General features: G+C 36.8%; 1 protein-coding gene across 5 annotated transcripts in view; it reads left to right on the forward strand.

The window, feature by feature from the left end:
• Positions 1–23,055, forward strand: part of PHF14 (PHD finger protein 14) — a 223,572-nt gene that overhangs the window by 100,265 nt on the left and 100,252 nt on the right. For 4 of the 5 annotated variants that reach the window (XM_088833499.1, XM_055420498.2, XM_055420500.2 and 1 more), the window contains exons 15-16: positions 2,198–2,248; positions 2,367–2,488. In XM_088833499.1, the coding sequence (XP_088689625.1) occupies positions 2,198–2,248; positions 2,367–2,488 (173 nt within the window). Of the gene's footprint in view, positions 1–2,197; positions 2,249–2,366; positions 2,489–16,081; positions 20,576–23,055 lie in introns of those variants that run through there. The other variant, XM_088833512.1, reaches the window with a different exon arrangement.

The following is a 23,055-nucleotide window of genomic DNA, read 5'->3' on the forward strand; positions in this document are numbered from 1 at the left end:
GAATTGAGAGTCGTAAAACCTGGGTTTGAAGTTCCCCTTCAGTCAGTTACAAGCTGTGTGATCACAGCTGATCGAGTTACTTCCGTGACCTGCTTTCTCAGAACTCTAAGATGCTATAATTTCACGTTGCTAGTAACAAACTTTTTTTTCTGGGTAGAAATTGTTTATGTTGGTTTCTTGTATTTAGTTATTTAAAATTGCTGCAGGAATACATAAATGATTACCTTCTTGTAATATATGCACTTAAGTTAAAATGACTTAGATAATTATAAATGTTTATTCATTTAAAAATACTTTCATAAAATATAAAACAATTTATAAATGTAGAGATATGTAACTGTAGTTATGAGATAGGATCAGTGTGACATTATACTTTGATATGATGGTAATTGCAATATGGGTGATAGCTTACAGTGAATGATGTCAGACTTGTGATCTCCAAAGAAGATTTAGCTTTAGGACCAGGGACCAGGCTTGATCACCCAAGAGCTTTTGTGTAGCAGACTTATTAAAGTATAAAATGGGAAAGTTTCTGACATAGACATCAGAAGGGGGAAGGATAGTGCCCCTAGAGCTCACTAGTCTTATCAAGGCCTTATATACTTTTACTAGACCTGCTCCCACAACATACATCTTAAATTAACAAGATTAGAGCTAACAATATAAAGGTCTTACCATACCCACTCCCACAATATATGTCTTAAGATAACAAGATTAGTCAGAATGTTCTTTTTAAGGAGAAACATGTCCTTGAGCAAGATAGATTGTTATGTTGACTAAGACAAAGCAATGTAGGAAAAAAACCTTTGTCCTTTTCTCCTTCTTGAGAGCCCCAGACCCCTTTCTCCTTGAGGGCCCTGGACTCCTTACCAACCTACCTAAAGATTAGCTCTTCCATGGGTATGTAAAGCTTCCAATTGATGGAATCTAACCAGATGTTTTGGAGAAGGCAATGGCAAGCCACTCCAGTACTCTTGCCTAGAAAATCCCATGGATAGAGGAGCCTGGTAGGCTGCAGTCCATGGGGTCGCTAAGGGTCGGACACGACTGAGCGACTTCACTTTCACTTTCACACATTGGAGAAGGAAATGGCAACCCACTCCAGTGTTCTTGCCTGGAGAATCCCAGGGCCGGGTGGGCTTCCGTCTATGGGGTCACACAGAGTCGGATATGACTGAAGTGATTCAGCAGCAGCAACCAGATGTTTGAAAACTTGAAGTATTACTCAGAAATGGTAAATCAGTTCAGTCGCTCAGTCGTGTCCGACTCTCCGCGACCCCATGAGTCACAGCACGCCAGGCCTCCCTGTCCATCACCAACTCCCGGAGTTCACTCAAACTCATGTCCACAGAGTCGGTGATGCCATCCAGCCATCTCATTCTCCGTCGTCCCCTTCTCCTCCCGCCCCCAACCTTTCCCAGCATCAGAGTCTTTTCCAGTGAGTCAACTCGTCGCATGAGGTGGCCAAAGTATTGCAGCTTCAGCTTTAGCATCAGTCCCTCCAATGAACATCCAGGATTGATCTCCTCTAGAATGGACTGGTTGGATCTCCTGGCAGTATAAGGGACTCTCAAGAGTCTTCTCCAACACCACAGTTCAAAAGCATCAATTCTTATTTAAAAATAAAGCATTGTTACTGTAGGATGTACTTAATTTGTTATGTTTTTATTTTCTATGATATAAATTGTAACAAAAGTACAATAGAGCAGTACTGCATTAATTAGAAATGCTGCTAACTTTCCAAGTGCTTAACCTAAGCAGTAACATTTCAGTTCAGTTCAGTTCAGTTTAGTCTCTCAGTCGTGTCCGACTCTTTGCGACCCCATGAATCACAGCACGCCAGGCCTCCCTGTCCATCACCAACTCCTGGAGTTCACTCAAACTCATGTCCATCGAGTCAGTGATGCTATCCAGCCATCTCATTCTCTGTTGTCCCCTTCTCCTCCTGCCCCCAATCCTTCCCAGCATCAGAGTCTTTTCCAGTGAGTCACCTCTTCACATGAGGTGGCCAAAGTATTGGAGTTTCAGCTTTAGCATCAGTCCTTCCAATGAACACCCAGGACTGATCTCCTTTAGAATGGACTGGTTGGATCTTCTTGCAGAAAGCAGTAACATTTAACAGAGGAAATTTATTTTTACTGTTAATTAAACATTGGATATTTTTGTGGATTTTTCTTTCTTTCTTTCTTTTTTTTAGAGAACCAGAGGACGAAAACGAAGCTTCATTCCTGAGGAAGAAAAACATGAGGTTGGAATAAGTTAAGCATATTTTGCATAGTCTAAACTTTGAAAAACTTCCTTGCTTAAAATTATTTCTGTTTTCCTCATATCCTGATTTTATATTTTGTTTCTTCCTTGTATGACAGGAAAGAGTTCCTCGAGAGAGAAGACAAAGGCAGTCTGTGTTACAAAAGAAGCCCAAGGCTGAAGATTTACGAACTGAATGTGCAACTTGCAAGGGAACTGGAGACAATGAAAATCTTGTCAGGTAAGCTGGATGTTGAGACTTTATCTTTAGGGGATTAAGTTTCCATCCTAATTATTTTCTCATCACATATAATGGGGGGAAAAATCACAGTATAGGACCTTTCTTAAAATCTTATTTAGTGAAAAAAGTACTTCAGAAACAAATTTCATCCAATGTGCTACACATGGTTATTCTCTGGATTTAGATATAGTTAAGAGTGATAATCTGGATTTTGAGCAAAAGAGAATTAATTTTCCCTTGACATGAGAAGTTGACTGTGTTCTATAGAGGCCACAAAAATGATCTAAACTCTTTGCGCTAAGGTTATTATATTTTATCTCATAAAGCAATAAAATTACTGAGTTTTGTTAGCATATAAAAGTTGATCAATTTTTTAGCAGTAATGTTAAGAAATACTTTTTATTGACATGAGCTTTGTTAGTACTTTATAATTTTTCAAAAAAATGTGTTGAATGCTTCTCTCTTATGAAATAAAGAAAGGTGAAAAGATGGCCTAGGTAGACATTTTTTTGTTTTATGTTTTGTTTTCTTCTTTGTTTCTTTGTTTTGTTTTGTTACTTTTTTTTAAAAAATCAGACATAATTCTAATCAGGAATCTCAGGTGATATGGCATAGTGGCTATTTCTGAGGGTCCAGCGACTGCTAATTTTAGCCATTTGCCTCTCTTGCTGAGATGATGAAACTGAGCAAAGCTTTCAGTGAGATGAAACAGTGGGTGGGTGATAGAAAGGAGACCTCATCTAAACAGAGGTATCCTCTTTCAAAGGACAGTGACACAAAGAATTTTCTAGTATGTTATGGGAACACTTTCTGATCCTTCAAAAATTGTCTTTTGATAAACCCCTGAATTTTATGTAGAATTTCATGTGTTTCAAGAGGTACGTTTATAATGGCATAGAAATTAAATGATTCAAAAATTATTAGTTACTGTGTATTAATACCTTTATAAGATTTTAAATATTTGCTTCCAAAATGATGTCATTTATTTGTCATTAGAAGTATAATTTGCTTGTTTTAATTTCTTAAGTTAGTCATGTGGTTTTAAATTTCACAACTTCTTTATGCCGTCATTGAGGTAGAAAAAGTATAAATTCCAGTGAAGAAATACAGAGTGCTTCAACAAACTTGAAAAAGTCTATAATATTAGACCACTGTTTTTTTAAATAGTTTATGTAGAATATCATGAGAGCTTTCCTGGAGATTAAACTCATTTAAGTTTAGGGTAAGTTCTAATATCAGAAGAGACCCATGAATAATTCTCATCACAACATGATTTTCTGATTTATATAAAAAAAAGAAATCCAAAGCATAAGCATAACATACTGGAATGCATAAAACAACAAATAAATAAAAGAAAAAACATAAAAACACTCTTACATTTTGTTCATTATGAACAAAAATTCAATATAGAATTGAGAGTGGCATTGTGGGGCTGATCATTTTGAAGCAATAGAGAGCTGGTTATTCTTTTTATCACTACTAAAATCTATGTAAATATCTACCTCCTATTTATTTTTTTAAGATAGTAGGCTGATGCAGGCCTTTTTGCTATAGACTCTATATGTTTTTGTCAGGTTTTTATTTTATTTATTTGGTCATATATTTGAAAAAAAGAACCTAAGAAGTAAATACAATTTTCATCTTAAAAACCACTTTATAACAAGAGTATCTCCAGGACATTGTTTTATAGTTGTCTTAAAAAATAAAAAATAGGTATCATCTTTCTTTGATTCTTGATAAACATTTTTAACTATTATTAGCCTTTCCTCTCATTTATTTAATCAGTTCCTATTATAAAATTTTCATCCTCACTTGCATTATTATAACATTCCAGTGTCGGATTTTTGTGAAAGTCTTCTGGAAGGTAAAGATATTTTTGTTACTCTAGAAATGATGGATATACAGATCTTCCTTAGTTTTGCCTTGTTAAGAAGATAATATCAGATTTTCTGCAAAGATTTTAGAGGTAATGAAGAGGAAATTAAATGTTTTATAAACATTATATTATTAATAATGCTCTGAGAACAAAATAAGCTGGATATAAAGCCTTGCCATAAAATGTTTTATAGTTATAATGTGATTGTTCTTTAAAAATACATATATATTTTATCTATATTTTATATATACACACACACACACATTTAGTTTAAGCACATTGCTCTTGGGTTAAAGAAGAATTTTATAGAATTTCATGTGTTTCAAGAGGTACGTTTATAAGCCAGTATCTACCATTTCCCCAAGATCTCTTTGATTTTGTAATTGGTACCATCATTGTTTGCAAACCCCTCTCCCCAAAACCCACACTTTTATGGTTAAGTTGCATCTTAAATATTATGTACACATGCTATTTTTTTAACTTTACTTTTAAGACATTTTAAATTAACCTTTTTTTTCCCTGAAGATATATTTCAGTGCTTGATCATATTGCTTATTATATATGGTTATTAAGACCTCTTATAAAATTAAACTTCTTGGGTCATAATTTAATTACTAATATTATATTGAATATACTGTATTTTCTCAGGTTCCTTTTAACTAATGTACATGACTCACTGGAATCGGCTGTTTAGCAGCTTTGATTTTGAAACCACACTTCTCTATGTAATTCAGGCTATATAAAAAATTCTTATGATGTTCCTGGCTCTTTCAGTTATTTGTAAATGTGTATATGTTAATTTACGTGTATAAATTTTTTAATATCACGAGAAATTGCATTCAATTTGTCATTTACCTGTAATAGTAGGTTTCAAATGTTATTTTCTGTTTTGCCTCTTAAGTTTTCTCAAGTCTTTGACAAGTAATTTAGAATTTCTGTGTCTTGGTTTTTTCCTCTCTTGTACCTGACCACAATCATGCTGTGCTCCGTTTTAGGCTTTGTGAGTTATTCTGTAGAAGATAGTAGGGCAGTAGTTTTATTAATACTTAGTAATTCAAAGAATATATGTGTGTGTGCTCTGAAATAAGGGTTCTAGTTGGTAAATATGTTACATTAATAATACTAACGCATATTTTTTTAACCTTTCAGAGAATGTGCTTCTCCTGTTTTTGTATATGATTATTCTTGCAATAAGGGAACGAAAAAAATTTGAATTTGTTGAAACATGGTCCCTAAAATGATTTGACCAACTACTTCTTCTAAACATGGAAAATATGAAAGTTATCAGTGTCTTAAGGATGAAAGATGGTTTACATTATTATATTGATTAAAAAAAATAGTGCTTCCTTTTTTGCCATCTACTTTTTAAACTTAATTAAAATTTAACTGGAAAGTTTCCAATTGAAAATATATTCCTCTGTGTTATTTAGTGCAGTTAAATGCTAAAGGGCAAATTGAAACTGTCTTCAAATTATGAGGTCTTTGGGGATATTTATCTTTTTGCTATGAGTGTTCCTTGTTGGAGGTACTTTTGAGCTCTTAGCGATATCTTACTTGGTTTTGCTTCCTCAGTTCCTGGGACATTTAATTCTCAGTAAATGCGTGGCAAATGAGTGACTTTGCCATATGAGTAGTGACCGATTATTCTTTGCTGAATTAATTCAAAAGCATTTACTATTCTAATTTATTCCTAGAACAAATTGTTCACTCAGTATATGATAAAATGTTTAAAAGACTTAATAAAGAGGATTACTTTCATGTCACTAAAGAACAGTGGTATTTTTCTGTGTATTAGGTAAAGGACTAGGAATCACAAATTTGAAATGTTAGTTGGTATATTAATGTAAAAATAGAAATAAAGTGATTATTCTTCTTGAACATATTTTATTTTCAAAAAAGATAGATTTTAGAGATAGGTTGGCTTTTGTTCTCTACACATCTTTATCAAACTATCAACTTAGGAATAAAACCAAAATTTTAGGCTTCAAATTTTATCTTAACTTCGTAAACTCAGTGGGACACATTTTATTACTCAACGGGAGATAGGAGAGAGGAAAAAAGTCTCCTAAAACTAAGATCCTTAAAATCCATTGGTCCTCTTAAATAACGTCTTTAGTTTTACCTTATATTGTGGCCATTACTTAGAAGCATTGAGGGTAGGAAATGATCTGTGCAACTGTTTTATTTTTATAGCTAAGTCTATAACATTAAATGTTTACTATATTCTCTTCCTTATTTGAGTATATGGCAAATTATGTAGGTATTGAACCACTTTGGTTACAGGGTTAGGATGTTTATTTAGTCTGTTAACACTGTTATTAGCACTTTTATTTATTTGGCATTTTAAACATCTACCTTCTGAGTGCCTTCCTCAAAACAATTTGGTGGTATCATAAGTTACTAGGAACACAAACACAAATTCATATTTATCAATTATTTCAAATATTAGTCTCTGTGATAATGTAGGTTTTTCAATTTATAATTATCTTTCCTGTTTTAGCTTGTTGGAGGTTTATAGATTGCCTGGGTCATAGTAAGGGGTGTTTTATTCCCCAGAGATCCGTTTAAACTAAGAGAGCAGATCTTATTTGTAACTCTATGTCCACAGAACATAAGATCCCTTTAAATATTAATAGGTTGTTTCAAAGTACTTAAAAAAATAAAACTTAGTTTCATTTCTCTCAAGAATAATTGATTACATTTGATAGATTGCCTAAAATATTTCATACTGTTCATGGGGTTCTTAAGGCAAGAATACTGAAGTGGTTTGCCATTCCCTTCTCCAGTGGACCACGTTTTGTCAGAACTCCCCACCATGACCTGTCTGTCTTGGGTGGCCCTGCATGGCCTGGCTCATAGTTTCATTGAGGTAGACAGGGCTGTGGTCCATGTGATTAGATTGGTTAATTTTCTGTGATTGTGGTTTTCAGTCTGTCTGCCCTCTGATCAATAAGGATAAGAGGGGTATGGAAGCTTCCTGGTGAGAGAGACTGACTGAGGGAGAAACTGGGTCTTGTTCTGATTGGCAGGGCCATGCTCAGTAAATCGTTAATCCAATTTTCTGTTGATGGGTGGAACTGTGTTCCCTCCCTGCTATTTACCTGGGGTCAAACTAAAGCATCAAATGCAGAGTTCCAAGAATAGCAAGGAGATAAGAAAGCCTTCCTCAGCAATCAATGCAAAGAAATAGAGGAAAACAACAGAATAGGAAAAACAGTATATTTCTTCAAGAAAATTAGAGATACCAAGGGAACGTTTCATGCAAAGATGGGCTCGATAAAGGACAGAAATGGTATGGACCTAACAGAAGCAGAAGATATTAAGAAGAGGTGGGAAGAATACACAGAAGAACTGTACAAAAAAGATCTTCATGACCAAAATAATCACGATGGCATGATCACTCACCTAGAGCCAGACATCTTGGAATGTGAAGTCAAGTGGGCCTTAGAAAGCATCACTACGAACAAACCTGGTGGAGGTGATGGAATTCCAGTTGAGCTATTTCAAGTCTTGAAAGATGATGCTGTGAAAGTGCTGCACTCAATATGCCAGCAAATTTGGAAAACTCAGCAGTGGACACAGGACTGGAAAAGGTCAGCCTTCATTCCAATCCCAAAGAAAGGCAATGCCAAAGAATGCTCAAACTACCGCACAATTGCACTCATCTCACACGTGAGTAACGTCATGCTCAAAATTCTCCAAGCCAGGCTTCAGCAATATGTGAACCGTGAACTTCCAGATGTTCAAGAAGGTTATAAGAAAAGGCAGGCACCAGAGATCAAATTGCCAACATCCACTGGACCATGGAGAAAGCAAGAGAGTTCCAGAAAACCCATCTATTTCTGCTTCATTGACTATGCCAAAGCCTTTGACTGTGTGGATCACAATAAACTGTGGAACATTCTGAAAGAGATGGGAATCCCAGACCACCTGACCTGCCTCTTGAGAAACCTGTATGCAGGTCAGGAAGCAACAGTTAGAACTGGACATGGAACAAGAGACTGGTTCCAAATAGGAAAAGGAGTAAGTCAAGGCTGTATATTGTCACCCTGCTTATTTAACTTCTATGCAGAGTACATCATGAGGAACGCTGGGCTGGAAGAAGCACAAGCTTTAATCAAGATTGGTGGGAGAAATATCAATAACCTCAGATATGCAGATGATACCACCCTTATGGCAGAGAGTGAAGAGAAACTCAAAAGCCTCTTGATGAAAGTGAAAGAGGAGAGTGAAAAGGTTGGCTGGAAGCTCAACATTCAGAAAACAAAGATCATGGCATCTGGTCCCATCACTTCATGGGAAATAGATGGAGAAACAGTGGAAACAGTGTCAGACTTTATTTTTGGGGGCTCCAAAATTACTGCGGATGCTGATTGCATCCATGAAATTAAAAGACGCTTACTCCTTGGAAGGAAAGTTATTACCAACCTTGATAGTATATTAAAGAGCAGAGACATTAGTTTGCCAACAAAGGTCTGTCTAGTCAAGGCTATGGTTTTTCCCATGGTCATGTATGGATGTGAGAGTTGGACTGTGAAGAAAGCTGATCGCTGAAGAATTGATGCTTTTGAACTGTGGTCCTGGAGAAGACTCTTGAGAGTCCCTTGGACTGCAAGGAGATCCAACCAGTCCATTCTAGAGGAGATCAATCCTGGGTGTTACATTGGAAGGACTGATGCTAAAGGTGAAACTCCAGTACTTTGGCTACCTCATGCGAAGAGCTGACTCACTGGAAAAGACTCTGATGCTGGGAGGGATTGGAGGCAGGAGGAGAAGGGGACGACAAAGAATGAGATGGCTGGATGGCATCACCGACTCAGTGGACATGAGTTTGAGTGAACTCCGGGAGTTGGTGATGGACAGGGAGGCCTGGCGTGCTGTGATTCATGGGGTCTCAAAGAGTCGGACATTACTGAGCGAATGAACTGAACTGAAATTATGATGGAGGCAGTGAAGACAGAGGTGACCTCCTTCAAAAGATCCATTGCAAGAACTGCTACACTCAGTGCCCCCAACCCCGCAGCAGGCCACCATTGACCCACACCTCTGCCAGAGTCACCCGGACACCCACAGGCAAGTCTGGGGCAGTCACCTGTGGGGTCACTGCTTTTTCTTCTGGGTCCTGGTGCACAGGTTTCCGTTGTACCCTCCCAGAGTCTATTTCCCAGTCCTATGTAAGTTCTAGCAGCTCTATGGTGGGGTTAATGGCAACCTCCTCCAAGAGGGCATATGCCATACCCAAGTCTGCTGCACCCAGAGCCTCTGTCTGTGCGGCAGACCACCACCGACCCGTACCTACACAGCAGACGTTCAAGCACAGTTCCATCTTAGAGTCTGTGGGGTCCTGGGTCCTGGTGTGCACATGGTTTGTTTGAGCCTTCTGAGCATCTCTAGCAGGAATGGGGTTTGATTCTAAATGCTAATTCGCCCCTCCTACCCTCCTTCTGGGGCTTCTGCTTTGCCCTTGGACGTGGGGTATCTCCTCACTGCTGGTCCAGCGAGTAGAGCCACCACTCCTGACCTTGGGCATGGGGTATCTCCTCCTGTCTATTTCTGCTTCATTGACTATGCCAAAGCATTTGACTGTGTAGATCACAATAAACTGTGGAAAATTCTGAAAGAGATGGGAATACCAGACCACCTGACCTGCCTCTTGAGAAACCTGTATGCAGGTCAGGAAGCAACAGTTAGAACTGGACATGGAACAAGAGACTGGTTCCAAATAGGAAAAGGAGTACGTCAAGGTTGTATATTGTCACCCTGCTTATTTAACTTCTATGCAGAGTACATCATGAGGAACGCTGGGCTGGAAGAAGCACAAGCTGGAATCAAGATTGCTGGGAGAAATATCAATAACCTCATATATGCAGATGACACTACCCTTATGGCAGAAAGTGCAGAGGAACTCAAAAGCCTCTTGATGAAAGTGAAAGAGGAGAGTGAAAAGGTTGGCTTGAAGCTCAACATTCAGAAAACAAAGATCATGGCATCTGGTCCCATCACTTCATGGGAAATAAATGGGGAAACAGTGGAAACAGTGTCAGACTTTAGTTTTTGGGCTCCAAAATCACTGCGGATGCTGATTGCAGCCATGAAATTAAAAGACGCTTACTCCTTGGAAGGAAAGTTATGACAAACCTAGATAGTATATTAAAAAGCAGAGACATTAGTTTGCCAACAAAGGTCCGTCTAGTCAAGGCTGTGGTTTTTCCCGTGGTCATGTATGGATGTGAGAGTTGGACTGTGAAGAAAGCTGATCACCGAAGAATTGATGCTTTTGAACTGTGGTGCTAGAGAAGACTCTTGAGAGTCCCTTGGACTTCAAGGAGATCCAACCAATCCATTCTGGAGGAGATCAATCCTGGGTGTTCATTGGAAGGACTGATACTAAAGCTGAAACTCCAATACTTTGGCCACCTGATGTGAATAGCTGACTCATTTGAAAAGACCCTCATGCTGGGAAAGATTGAAGGTGGGAGGAGAAGAGGACAACAGAAGATGAGATGGTTGGATGGCATCATTGACTCAATGGACATGAGTTTGAGGAAACTCCAGGAGTTGGTGATGGACAGGGAGGCCTGGCATGCTGCTGTCCATGGGGTCACAAAGAGTCGGACACTACTGAGCGACTGAACTGACTGACTGACTGAAATATTTGGAATGATTTGTTTTATTCTGATTATACACGTTCCAATTTATTATTTCTTATGTAGTTTATCACATAGTAATCAGTCTTAATGATAAATTTTGCATATTTATATAAGAATGTCAACTGATGGTGCAAACATATATTATATGGATACTTATAAATTAGGAACAAATAGAAAATTTAAAATTATTTTCTTCTAATAAATTTCAAATTATTAAAAACATTTCCTGCACAAAGACATTTCTGGTTCATCTTCTGTTTCTATTCCTTATTTTTACCAACAGTTTCAAGTGTAACCCTGAATCAGCGATTGGTGTAGTACAAATCGCTGTATTTTAAAGGATTGTTTCCAAAGCTTGGAGGTCTAATATTTCTTTCAATTATGTGTAGTAAAATGTATCCCCTCATGTCACCCTTATGTCCTGTGTGATATATCTCTTTTTGAAGTTCACTGCTGTTCAGTTCAGTTCAGTTCAGTCGCTCAGTCGTGTCCGACTCTCCGCAACCCCATGAATCACAGCACGCCAGGCCTCCCTGTCCATCACCAACTCCCGGAATTCACTCAAACTCATGTCCACAGAGTCGGTGATGCCATCCAGCCATCTCATTCTCCGTCGTCCCCTTCTCCTCCCGCCCCCAACCTTTCCCAGCATCAGAGTCTTTTCCAGTGAGTCAACTCGTCGCATGCGGTGGCCAAAGTATTGCAGTTTCAGCTTTAGCATCAGTCCTTCCAATGAACACCCAGGATTGATCTCCTCTAGAATGGACTGGTTGGATCTCCCTGCAGTCCAAGGGACTCTCAAGAGTCTTCTCCAGCACCACAGTTCAAAAACATCAATTCTTTGGCGATCAGCTTTCTTCACAGTCCAACTCTCACATCCATACATGACCACGGGAAAAACCATAGCCTTGACTAGACGGACCTTGGTTTGCAAAGTAATATATCTGCTTTTCAATATACTATCAAGGTTGGTCATAACTTTCCTTCCAAGGAGTAAGCGTCTTTTAATTTCATGGCTGCAATCAGCATCTGCAGTGATTTTGGAGCCCCCAAAAATAAAGTCTGACACTGTTTCCACTGTTTTTCCATCTATTTCCCATGAAGTGATGGGACCAGATGCCATGATCTTTGTTTTCTGAATGTTGAGCTTCAAGCCAACCTTTTCACTCTCCTCTTTCACTTTCATCAACAGGCTTTTGAGTTCCTCTTCACTTTCTGCCATAAGGGTAGTGTCATCTGTTAGTGATGTAATATTACTTGACTTTTCTCCCTTGCAAGTGTGGCCATCTAGAAGGCACAGTCTCTTTTACATACCCTTATAGCTGTCCTTGGAGAAGGAAGTGGCAACCCACTCCAGTATTCTTGCCTGGAGAATCTCAGGGATGGAGGAGCCTGGTGGGCTGCCCTCTATGGGATCGCACAGAGTCGGACAGGACTGAAGCAACTTAGCAGCAGCAGCAGCAGCATAGCTGTCCTATTCTTACTCCAAGTCACTGAGCCAAGAGCGCCTCTCTGTGGTGGTTAATGGCCTACACACTTTATAGGAGGTTGCGTTACGGAATCATTGGCCAGATATTAAATCTTCCTATTTTTTATTTTTAATATAAAATAGGGTTAAAGATATTATCAAAATCTGATATAAAAATCTAGTTTTACATAAAAGGCAAAGATAAAGTAGCATATCAAGATGTTGAAAGACATATAGACTTCCTGTAACTCATAGCCTGAGGAAAAGCGCTAATTCTTAAACAAGATTCGTGTCAAAAGGGAAGGTAAGTGTAGCATTTTAAATACAAACTGATGAGCATTAGAAATTATTTGGAAATTTAAATAAGGAGTATGACTTGAAACTTCCTTTTCTTAGGTTTATTTAACTGCTTAAAAAACTTACGTTTACTTTTTGAATAACCATTATAAGAAATAGTTTATAGAAACAGATTTTCAAGGAAATTCTGATATAAATACCCAAAGAACATCACCTAATGCATAAGTAAAATTGAAATTGAATGGAATTCAGAAACGTATTTCTGTCATATTCTGGAGAGTTTAACATCATTATATCCGTATTTTGAGAAAATATTTCTAAATTTTCATTTTGTTTAACAGACAGTTGATTTTTAAGCTTTTTGATGTTAAAAAAAAAGCTAGTGAGGTCTACTTTAGTTCTGAAAGTTTATTATAATTTTTGAAAACCTGGTTACTTATTTGTATTAACTTAAAAAAAAGAACAGCTTAATTCAATCAGCTTAATAACAGAATTAAAACTCTATAGGAATTCCAGCATTTAATATATGAATAATGCTAGAATGTATAAACAAATCAGCCTGAGCACTGATTAACAAAGATATTTTTCTTTCTCTTTTTAATCAAAAAATGGCAACCTATTCCATGGAGCCTACCAGGCTATAGTCCATGGGGTCGCAAAGAGTCAGACACGACTGGGCGACTTTCACTTTAATCAAAGATAAGTAGGAAAAATGCAAACGTTGAAACTATTTAAAGTTTCATTTTGTGTCACCCTATCTGAATATTTTTTAAAATAGATATTTTGACAAAATATGATCTTAATAATTTTGATGTAAACAACAAACATTAAAATTCAAGTAAGAAGAATGGCTGTATCTGTATAGAAGTCTAGTTACATGTGCTTTGTTCAGTGTTTTTAAATCCAGACTCTGTAAACTACTTAGAGAAACAATAATTAAGTTTCCCGAAGGTTGTCAATTCTGAATTAATGATGAAACGAGATGAAACAGTTTCATAGAAACATTTCTAGAGAAATAGAAATATTTCACAGAAATATTTCATAGAAATATAAAAATGTATTTATTAATTATCTTATCCAGTTTAGGTTTCAGGACAATATATTTTCCTATTTGCTCAAGCTTAGAATATATAGAAGTAGTTTCAGAATTGCCAGCCCCAACCACTGCAAAAAATAAATCTATTAAGTTCAGTAGCTGCTTGTGTGTGTGAGTGGTTAGTTACAAACAGTGAAATGCATAAATGTTAAATGAATAAATTGGTGAATTTTAAGAAAAACATATAACAAAATTTTTTATGATGTGTTTATGTAACTCCCATTTCTATTAAGACGTAGAACAGTTTTTATCACTCTTAATAGCTGTGCCCTTTCCTAGTCATTCCTTCTTCTCAAAGGCAACCACTTTATTTTTTTCCCCTAGAAGTTACCTCTTGTAGAACATATAAATGGCATGTTTAGTTTTTATTTGATTTCAGCCATTTTAATGAATGTGTGAGGGAATGGCACTGTGGTTTTAGATTACATTACTCTGATGTATGATAATGTTGAGCACATTTTTATATGCTCACTGGCTGTTTGTATATCTTTGTTAGCTAATTCTTTTGCTCATTAAAAAAAAATGGGTTGTATGTTTAGTATTGAGTTTATATGAGTTTTTAATATACTTTATTTTGCAAATACATGTTTTTCAAACATACAGTCTTTATCTATGGCCAGCTTGTTCATTTTTTAATGGTACTAGAGAGCAGAAATTACTAATTTTACTAAGTTCAATTTAACAACTTTTTATTTTATGATTAATGCCTTTGTGTCCTATCTAAGAAGTCTTAGGTCCAGGTCACAAAAATTATCTTTGTGTTCTTCTAAAAGCTTTATGATTTATCTTTTATATTGAGATTATATGGTTCATCTGAAGCTAATTTTTGTTTAACTTCAGGTAGAGTTAAGGAAGGTTTGTTTATTATCCCATGTGGATTTCTAGTTTTCTAGCACCAATTTTCTAACATTTCTAGCAAGCATTTCCTTTCTACATTAAGTTGCTTTGGTTTCATTGTTAAATATTAGTGGACTTTTAAAATGAAGGTCAGTTTCTAGACTTTCTATTCTGTTCCATCAAGCTATGTACATATTTCTAGTCCAGTCCTAATGTCTGGATTGTTGAGGCCTTATTGTAAGCTCTTTTGTTATTTGTGATCCTTTGCATGTTCATATGAGTGTCAGAAAGAGCTTTCCATTTTTATTAAAAGGAAGAAAACCTGTATATGATACCAAAAAAAACACAGGCCAGCAACAACAACAAAAATATATGTTAGACTTCATTCAAAATTAGAAATGTCTGTGTCAAAGGAAACTGCCAAGATTGAAAAGGCAACCAACAAAGTGTGAGAAAATATTTGCAAATTTTACATCCAGTGAGGGATTGATATCAAGAGTGTAAAAAGAACAACAAATCATTTACAGCAATGAAAAAAACTGAATAAAAATGAGCAAGAGATTTGAACAGACATTTCTCCAAAGAAATTCTACAGTTATTAAGCATATGAAAAGATGCTGTACATTAATCATTAGTGAAATTCAAAGCAAAACCACAATGAGATACTGCTTCAAGCCAATTAGAATGACTATTATTAAACAAAAATTGAAAATAACAAGTTTGGAGGAGGATGTGGAGAAAAAGAAATTTCACTTCTAGAGAGTATATACCCCAAAGAATTGAAAGCAGGAGCTTAAAGAGATATTATACATTCATATTCATGGCAGCATTATTGCTGTGTGCTTAGTCGCACAGTCATGTCTGACTCTTTGTGACACCATGGACTGCAGCCCAGCAGGCTCCTCTGTCCATGGGGATTCTCCAGGCAAGAATACTGGAGTGTGTTGTCATGCCTTCCTCCAGGGGATCTTCCCAACCCAGGTCTCCTGTGTTGCAGGTGCATTCTTTACCGACTGAGCCACCAGGGAAGCCCAAGAATACTGGAATGGGTAGTCTATGCCTTCTCTAGGGTTTCTTACCCACCCAGAAATTGAATGAGAGTCTCCTGCATTGCAGGCAGCTTTTTCACCAGCTGAGCTACCAGGGAAGCCTGGCAGCATTATTGCTAGTAGTCAAATGGTGGAAACAAACCACGTGTCCATTAATAGATGAATGGATAAACAAAATATGATATATACATGTTGTTGTTGTTTAGTCACTAAGTCATGTCCCACTTTTTGTGACGCCACGGACTCTAGCCCACCAGGCTTCTCTGTTCATGGTGTTTCCCAGGCAAGAATACTAAGTGGGTTGCCATTTCCTTCTCCAGGAGATCTTCCTGATCAAGGGATCGAACCTACGTCTCCTGCATTGGCTGGTGGATTGTTTACCACTGAGCCACCGGGGAAGCCCTCAGGATATATTTCAACCATAAAAAGGAAGGAAATTCACATGCTATAACATGAATGAACACTGAAGACTTTAATGCTGACTGAAATAAGCCAGTAATAAAACTGCAAATGTTGTATGATTCTACTTAATATGGAATACTTAAGAGTAGTCAAATTCATAGAGACAGAAAGAGGGATTGTGGTTGCCAGGAGCAGGGTGACTGGGGAGTTAGTGTTTGAATAGGTACTGAGTTTAAGTTGTTTAAAATGATAAATGGTGATGATCCTTGCACAACAGTGTGAATATACTTATTGTGTCTGAAATGTACACTTAAACCGGTTAAAATGGTAAATCTTACATATATTTAACCACAGTGTTTCAGAAGAAGCCTACTGGGATTTTGATTAGTTTTGTGTTGAATATATGGGTGAATTTGAAGAGCATTAATATTGAGAAGCATTAACAGAATTGTTTCCTGATGCATGAACTAGGTATATCTTTACATTTGTTCAGATTTTCAGATATCCATTATTTTTTCATCAATGTTTTTATAGTTTGCATTGTAGAAGTCTTACATGTTTATTATTAAATGTATTCCTAAGTATTTAATGTTTTTGATGCTATTGTATAAGAAATTTTTAAATTAGATTTTAAAAAAAGAAACTGTTTATGCAGGTGTTGAGAGCTGCCAGGTGTTGAGGTAGTCAGTTAGGATCAGAAGCCAAGCTGAACATTACAGTTAAAATCAGAAGGCTTTTGCTGTTTAATGGACCCAGGGACTGGAGTGAAGAAGGGAAAGGGCTAGGAAATTAAAAAATACAGAGTCAGCGGCGAGAAGTGTTAAGACCTCTCAATAAGGAGATCTTGGCACAAATAGGTGCACAAGCAGTGTTTCAGTCTAGCGTTTCCATCCTTCACAGATAGAGACCTCAAAAGTTGTATCAACTTTGCAATCCTGGGATAAGGCCCTCCTGGGCTATATATTCGGATTTCATTTGCTAGTATTTTGATAAGGGTTTTGTGTCTCTATTCATGTAAATATTATTCTTACAATTTCTTAAGTTTTTATCAGAGTTTGTTTTTCAGGTTATACTGGCCTTCTAAAAGATGTTAGAAAGTATTCTATTTTTTAAAATTATTTATTGATTGATTTTATTTCTTCATTGAATTTTCATTGAATTCCTCATGTGTAACCATCTGGACCAGAATTTTCTTTCTGTTTAATTTAATTTTACTTGGAGAATAATTGTTTTTACAGTATTGTGTTGGTTTCTGCCATACATCACCATGAATCAATGATAGGTGTACATATGTCCCATGTCCCCTCCTTCTTAAACCTCCCTCCCACCTTCCCTCCCACCTCACCCGCTTCATTGTCACAGACACTGGGTCATACAGCAAATTCCCACTGGCTATCTGTTTTACATATGGTAAGGTACATGCTTCAGGGCTACTCTCTCAATTCATCCCACCCTCTCCTTCTCAACCATGTCCACAAGTCTGTACTCTAGGTCTGTGTCTCCATTGCTGAGTTGCAGAGAGGTTCATCAGTACTATCTTTCTAGATTCCATATACATATGTTAATATATGATATTTGTTTTTCTGACTTATTTCACTCTTTATAATAGGCGATAGGTTCATCCTTTTCTTTAGAACTGATGTGTTTCTTTTTATGACTAATACTCTATTGTATATATGTAATACAGCTTATTTATCCATTCATCTGTTGATGGAAATCTGGTTTGCTTCCATATCCTAGTTATTGTAAATAGTGCTGCAGTGAACACTGGAGTGTGTGTGTCTTTTCCAATTATGGTTTCCTCAGGGTATATGCCCAGTAGTGTGATTGTTGGGTCATATGGTAGTTTATTCCTAGTTTTTTAGGGAATCTCTATACTGTATTCATATCAGTTTACATTGATATAGCTGTATCAATTTACATTCCCAACCAACAGTAAAGAGGGTTCTGTTTTCTCTGCACCCTTTCTAGCATTTATTGTTTGTAGATTTTTTTGATGGTGGCCATTCTGATTGGTAGGAGGTGATATAACTCATTGTATTTTGATTTGCATTTCTATAATAATGAGCACTGTTAAGTATCTTTTCATGTGTTTATCGGTCCTCTGTATATCCTCCTTGGAGAAATGTCTGTTTAGGTCTTCTGCCCACTTTTTAATTGGGTTGTTTGTTTTTCTGGTATTGAGTTGAATGAGCTGCTTGTGTATTTTGGAGATTAATCCTTTGTCAGTTGTTTCATTTGCTATTATTTTCTCCCATTCTGGACTAGAATTTTCTTTGTTCAGAGGTTTTTGGTAATTAATTTCATATTAAAAAATCTTTACTTATTTATTATTACTTTTTATTTCTTGACTGCCCCATGAAGCATGTGGGGGTCCTAGTAACCCAACTAGAGATTGAACCCACACCCACTCCATTGGAAGGACAGAGTCTTAACCACTAGACCACCAGGGAAGTCCCTCTATTTTTAAAATATTTAGATAATAGAGGTATTGAAAATTTTTTCTTTTGTCTTACCTTAGTTATGGTAAGCTGTGTTTTTCAAGCAATTTATTGATTTTATTTCAGTTGTCAGTTGCTTCTTTTCTTGAGTATGCTTATCTTTTGGATGAGCACTACAGCTGTTTGCTTGAGACTTTCCTGCTTCCTATGCTATTTCAGATCATATTCTCTTCTTCTAAGACTAGGTCAGTATTTACTTCTTTCATGTATCCTTCCAGACTTATATGATCCCATAATGATGTTTTCCTTACTTTGATTTTCCTTGCTGCTAAGTCACTTCAGTCATGTCCAACCCTGTGTGACCCCATAGACAACAGCCCACCAGGCTCCCTCGTCCCTGGGATTCTCCAGGCAAGAACACTGGAGTGGGTTGCCATTTCTTCTCCAATGCATGAAAGTGGAAAGTGAAAGTGAAGTCGCTCAGTCGTGTCCGACTCTTAGCGACCCCATGGACTGCAGCCTATCAGGCTCCTCCATCCATGGGATTTTCCAGGCAAGAGTACTGGAATGGGGTGCCATTGCCATTGCCTATTGTCCTTGGGATCCACATAAAATCTGACATCGTGCTGTTATCCAATTCCTTGGAAATTACCTATGAATTACTTTTTTCACTAGATTAAGTGAGGCCTTCCATTTATTCATGATGATTCTCATAATCTTCTACAATATGGCACAGGAAGTTAATCGGAGTAAATTTTTGTTAAATTATTTACTGATGCACTGCTAAGTCTGTATTCATTTCAGCCTTGTACACTGAAATAGTGTCATCTCTTTGAGAGCAAAGACTTTTCTTTAGGTCTTAATTCATTTGTTTTTTCATTTTTACTTATTAAAAACAAACTTTAAATAGTATATACTTGTAGCAAACAAAAACAAAAAGGGTAGGTAAATAAGTGTTTCTGGATTGACTATGATTACTTCACTGAGAATTAGAAGGCCTCAGTTAGTCCAAGCTTGTTTCTTACCAATTCTAGCAAGTTGCTGAATCTCAGAGGGTCTCTGTTTTTTTATTTGAATAGAAAAGATGTCAGGCTATATCATCTCTGAGTTCTAACAGACTACCTCTGATAATCATATGTGATGTTCAGTTCAGTTCAGTTTAGTTGCTCAGTTGTGTCTGACTCTATGTTACAAGTTCCCAAATCTATTCTAAATTACATTCCCTCACAGGCTGTCCTGTAAACACATACTTTCAGAATCTCTTTCTAGACTATCCTGTAACTATGTAGAATATAGATATATTTTGATTAAGTCTCTGAGAGTGGAAGTCATTCTTGCTGCCTTTTCTCTCGTTTAGCTAAAGAGACTGGAAAATAAGTCAGTTCCCTTGGTACAGCCTACTTCCTTTGATAAAGAGCAAATATTTTTTCTTTTTAAAAATAGCTATATTGAGCTTTAATTTTCATACTGTACAAATTCAGCCATTTTATATTGTAGACTGTTACAATTTTTAATAAATTTATAGAACTGTTCTGCTATCAATAGAGTCCCATTTTAGAGAATTTTCCATTACCTCAGAAAGTGCTCTGCCTATTTACTGTCAATCCTAGCTCCCAGCCTACCCTCAGACAACCACTGCAGATATTCTCTTGTCACTGGTTTGTCATAGCCTATTCCTTTCTTGATCCATTTTTTTCATCTTCATATTACTCTTATGGGCTTCTCTAGTGGTCCAGTGGTTAAGACTATGCACTCCAAATGCAGGTTTCATGGGTTTGATCCCTGCTTGGGGGAAGATTCCACATGCCATGTTTCCCATAACCCACACTCACCCTTACCCTCAGAAAACCACTGCAAATGTTCTCTTGTCATTTGTTTCTCATAGCCTATTCCTTTCCTAATCCATTTTTTAAATCTTAATATTATTTTTACACGTGTTTGATTAAATAAAATTAGTTTTTGTTGTTTTTTTCTTCAAAAAAAGTTTTTTAAAAGACTCTGATGCTGGGAGGGATTGGGGGCGGGAGGAGAAGGGGACGACAGAGAATGAGATGGCTGGATGGCATCACTGACTCTGTGGACATGAGTTTGAGTGAACTCCAGGAGTTGGTGATGAACAGGGAGGCCTGATGTGCTGTGATTCATGGGGTCGCAGAGAGTCAGACACGACTGAGCAACTGAACTGAACTGAACTGAAAGGCAACAAAGATTCTTTGCTGGACCAAACTTTAGTCAGGTTACTGAACTTTCTCCGAAGTTCATCTGTATGTTTCCTTATAATGTCCAGTTTTAGCAGGAACCCTGCTCAGTCAGTTTAAGCAGAACCTCTCGCCCTTGATGTCTGATCACCCTCAGTATCTGATCAGGTTCCTCAGTCTCTACCATTCTGATCACCCAGGCATATCTTAAGAAGAAATTCTTTCGGGTCAGTTTAGCCAAAACCCCCTTAGCACTGATATTTCCGCTTATTAATTTTCTATCCATTGATCCCCACCATGCACTTTTTCTATAAATTCCCTCTTGGCCATACTGTATTCAGAGTTTGGCCCAGTCTTTCTGCCCCAGTATAAAATCCCAGTGCAGTGGTTCTTAAATCTATCATGATGGTCTTAAATAAAGCCTGCTGTACTATCTTGAACACCTGTCATTGAATATGTTTCTTCTTTAATAAAAGAATTTAATGAAATAGATACTTCTAATTAAAGTGAATCTTATATGTGAAAAACTTATCCCATTTTATTCCTTCTTCAGCATGATATTCTACATTGGATATTTTTAAAGCAAACCTGCTAAATTTATGTGAAAAGCCTAAATGTTATTAAATTTCAGAGTCTTTCTACATTTTGGGAAACAGTTTTATATAATGAACAATTAAAAATGGGTATTTATAGCCAGCCACCTGGTTTAAAACCTGTTTCTGTTATTTGGGAATTCTGCCTTTATGTTCTCTGTGGTTTGGTTTCTTTATCTGTAAAATAACCGTAGTCAATAGTACCTAACCCAGAGGTTGCTGGAGGATTAGAGATGGATAGAAGTAAATGGCTTGGCACAGTAATTAGGGAATTGTAAATATCCTATATATGCAAACAACTGTAATAAATCATTTATATAATGCTTATATGGACCAGATACTGTGTGTATATATATATATATATATATATGCACACACACACACACATACTGAATCATTCAATCCTTACATATAAGGTGAGCAGTAGTATTGCTTCCATTGAATTGATGGGGCAACTAAGGCATAAATAACTTCCCAAAAGAAAGTAGTGAAACTGATACTCAGATTCAAACAGTCTGGGCTCTTAGCTCAAACAGACTCAACATAAATTTACATTTCAGCTCCCTGGTAGAATAAAACTTGCCTTTGATAAATGTATTTGTTTCAGGCTAAATGATGACATCCCTTTTGGGATCATATCTGATGTTTCGAATTTTTTTTTTTTTTTAATTTGATGTTCTTTGAGACTATAGTGCTGTAATTTCCAACTATACTATTTGATTTTCTTTGATATTAAAAGGATTTATTAAAATAACTACTTTTTGTTTTAAACTTTAGATGTCATTATTCTTCATTTGTATTTTATATTAAATAGAGGCATGCTGCTGCTGCTGCTAAGTCACTTCAGTCGTGTCCGACTCTGTGTGACCCCATAGACGGAAGCCCACCAGGCTCCCCCGTCCCTGGGATTCTCCAGGCAAGAACACTGGAGTGGGTTGCCATTTCCTTCTCCAACGTGTGAAAGTGAAAAGTGAAAGTGAAGTCGCTCAGTCATGTCAGACCCTTAGCGACCCCAGGGACTGCAGCCTACCAGGCTCCTCTATCCATGGGATTTTCTAGGCAAGAGTACTGGAGTGGCTTGCCATTGCCTTCTCCGAAATAGAGGCATAGGACTCAATAAATAGAGGCATAGGACTCAATAAATGTGACCTTTGTAGATGTTTATCTCTGGGACTTTTGTTTTTAAGGAAATATACTCTATCCTTTTTTTCAGAGGCAAGTTACATCTTCTACAAATAACTTTCAGGTTGAAGGGTATATGAATATACATTGTATTTATCTTATATGTATACACATTAAAATGGCATATGTGTACATACTTAAATCACATACATAATGTTACATATATTAATTGAAGTTGCTGTTTGTGAGAATGTGTGATGCATCTTATCGTCACCCTTTTGCTCACTCATTTTAATTGTGGTCATCTGTTTACTAAATGCTTTTTTAGTCCCTCTGTGTTGTCTTGAAGAACACAACAGCATCACTCTAAATAGACTGAAGAAATCTTGAGTTTATAGGCACAATGATGTGAAATTTTAGAGAGGTGAGTATTTGTATTAACCACCAGTTGTGAAAAAAAAAAATCACTAGTGCAGTATATTTGCAGTAATAGATTAAATTGAAAAACAGATTTACCTCTGTTGTAGTCAGCCTCTTC

Source organism: Moschus berezovskii, chromosome 3 (genome assembly GCF_049115385.1).
Source record: "Moschus berezovskii isolate FMDL1 chromosome 3, NW_MosBer_1.0, whole genome shotgun sequence".
Taxonomy (NCBI): Eukaryota; Metazoa; Chordata; class Mammalia; order Artiodactyla; family Moschidae; genus Moschus; species Moschus berezovskii.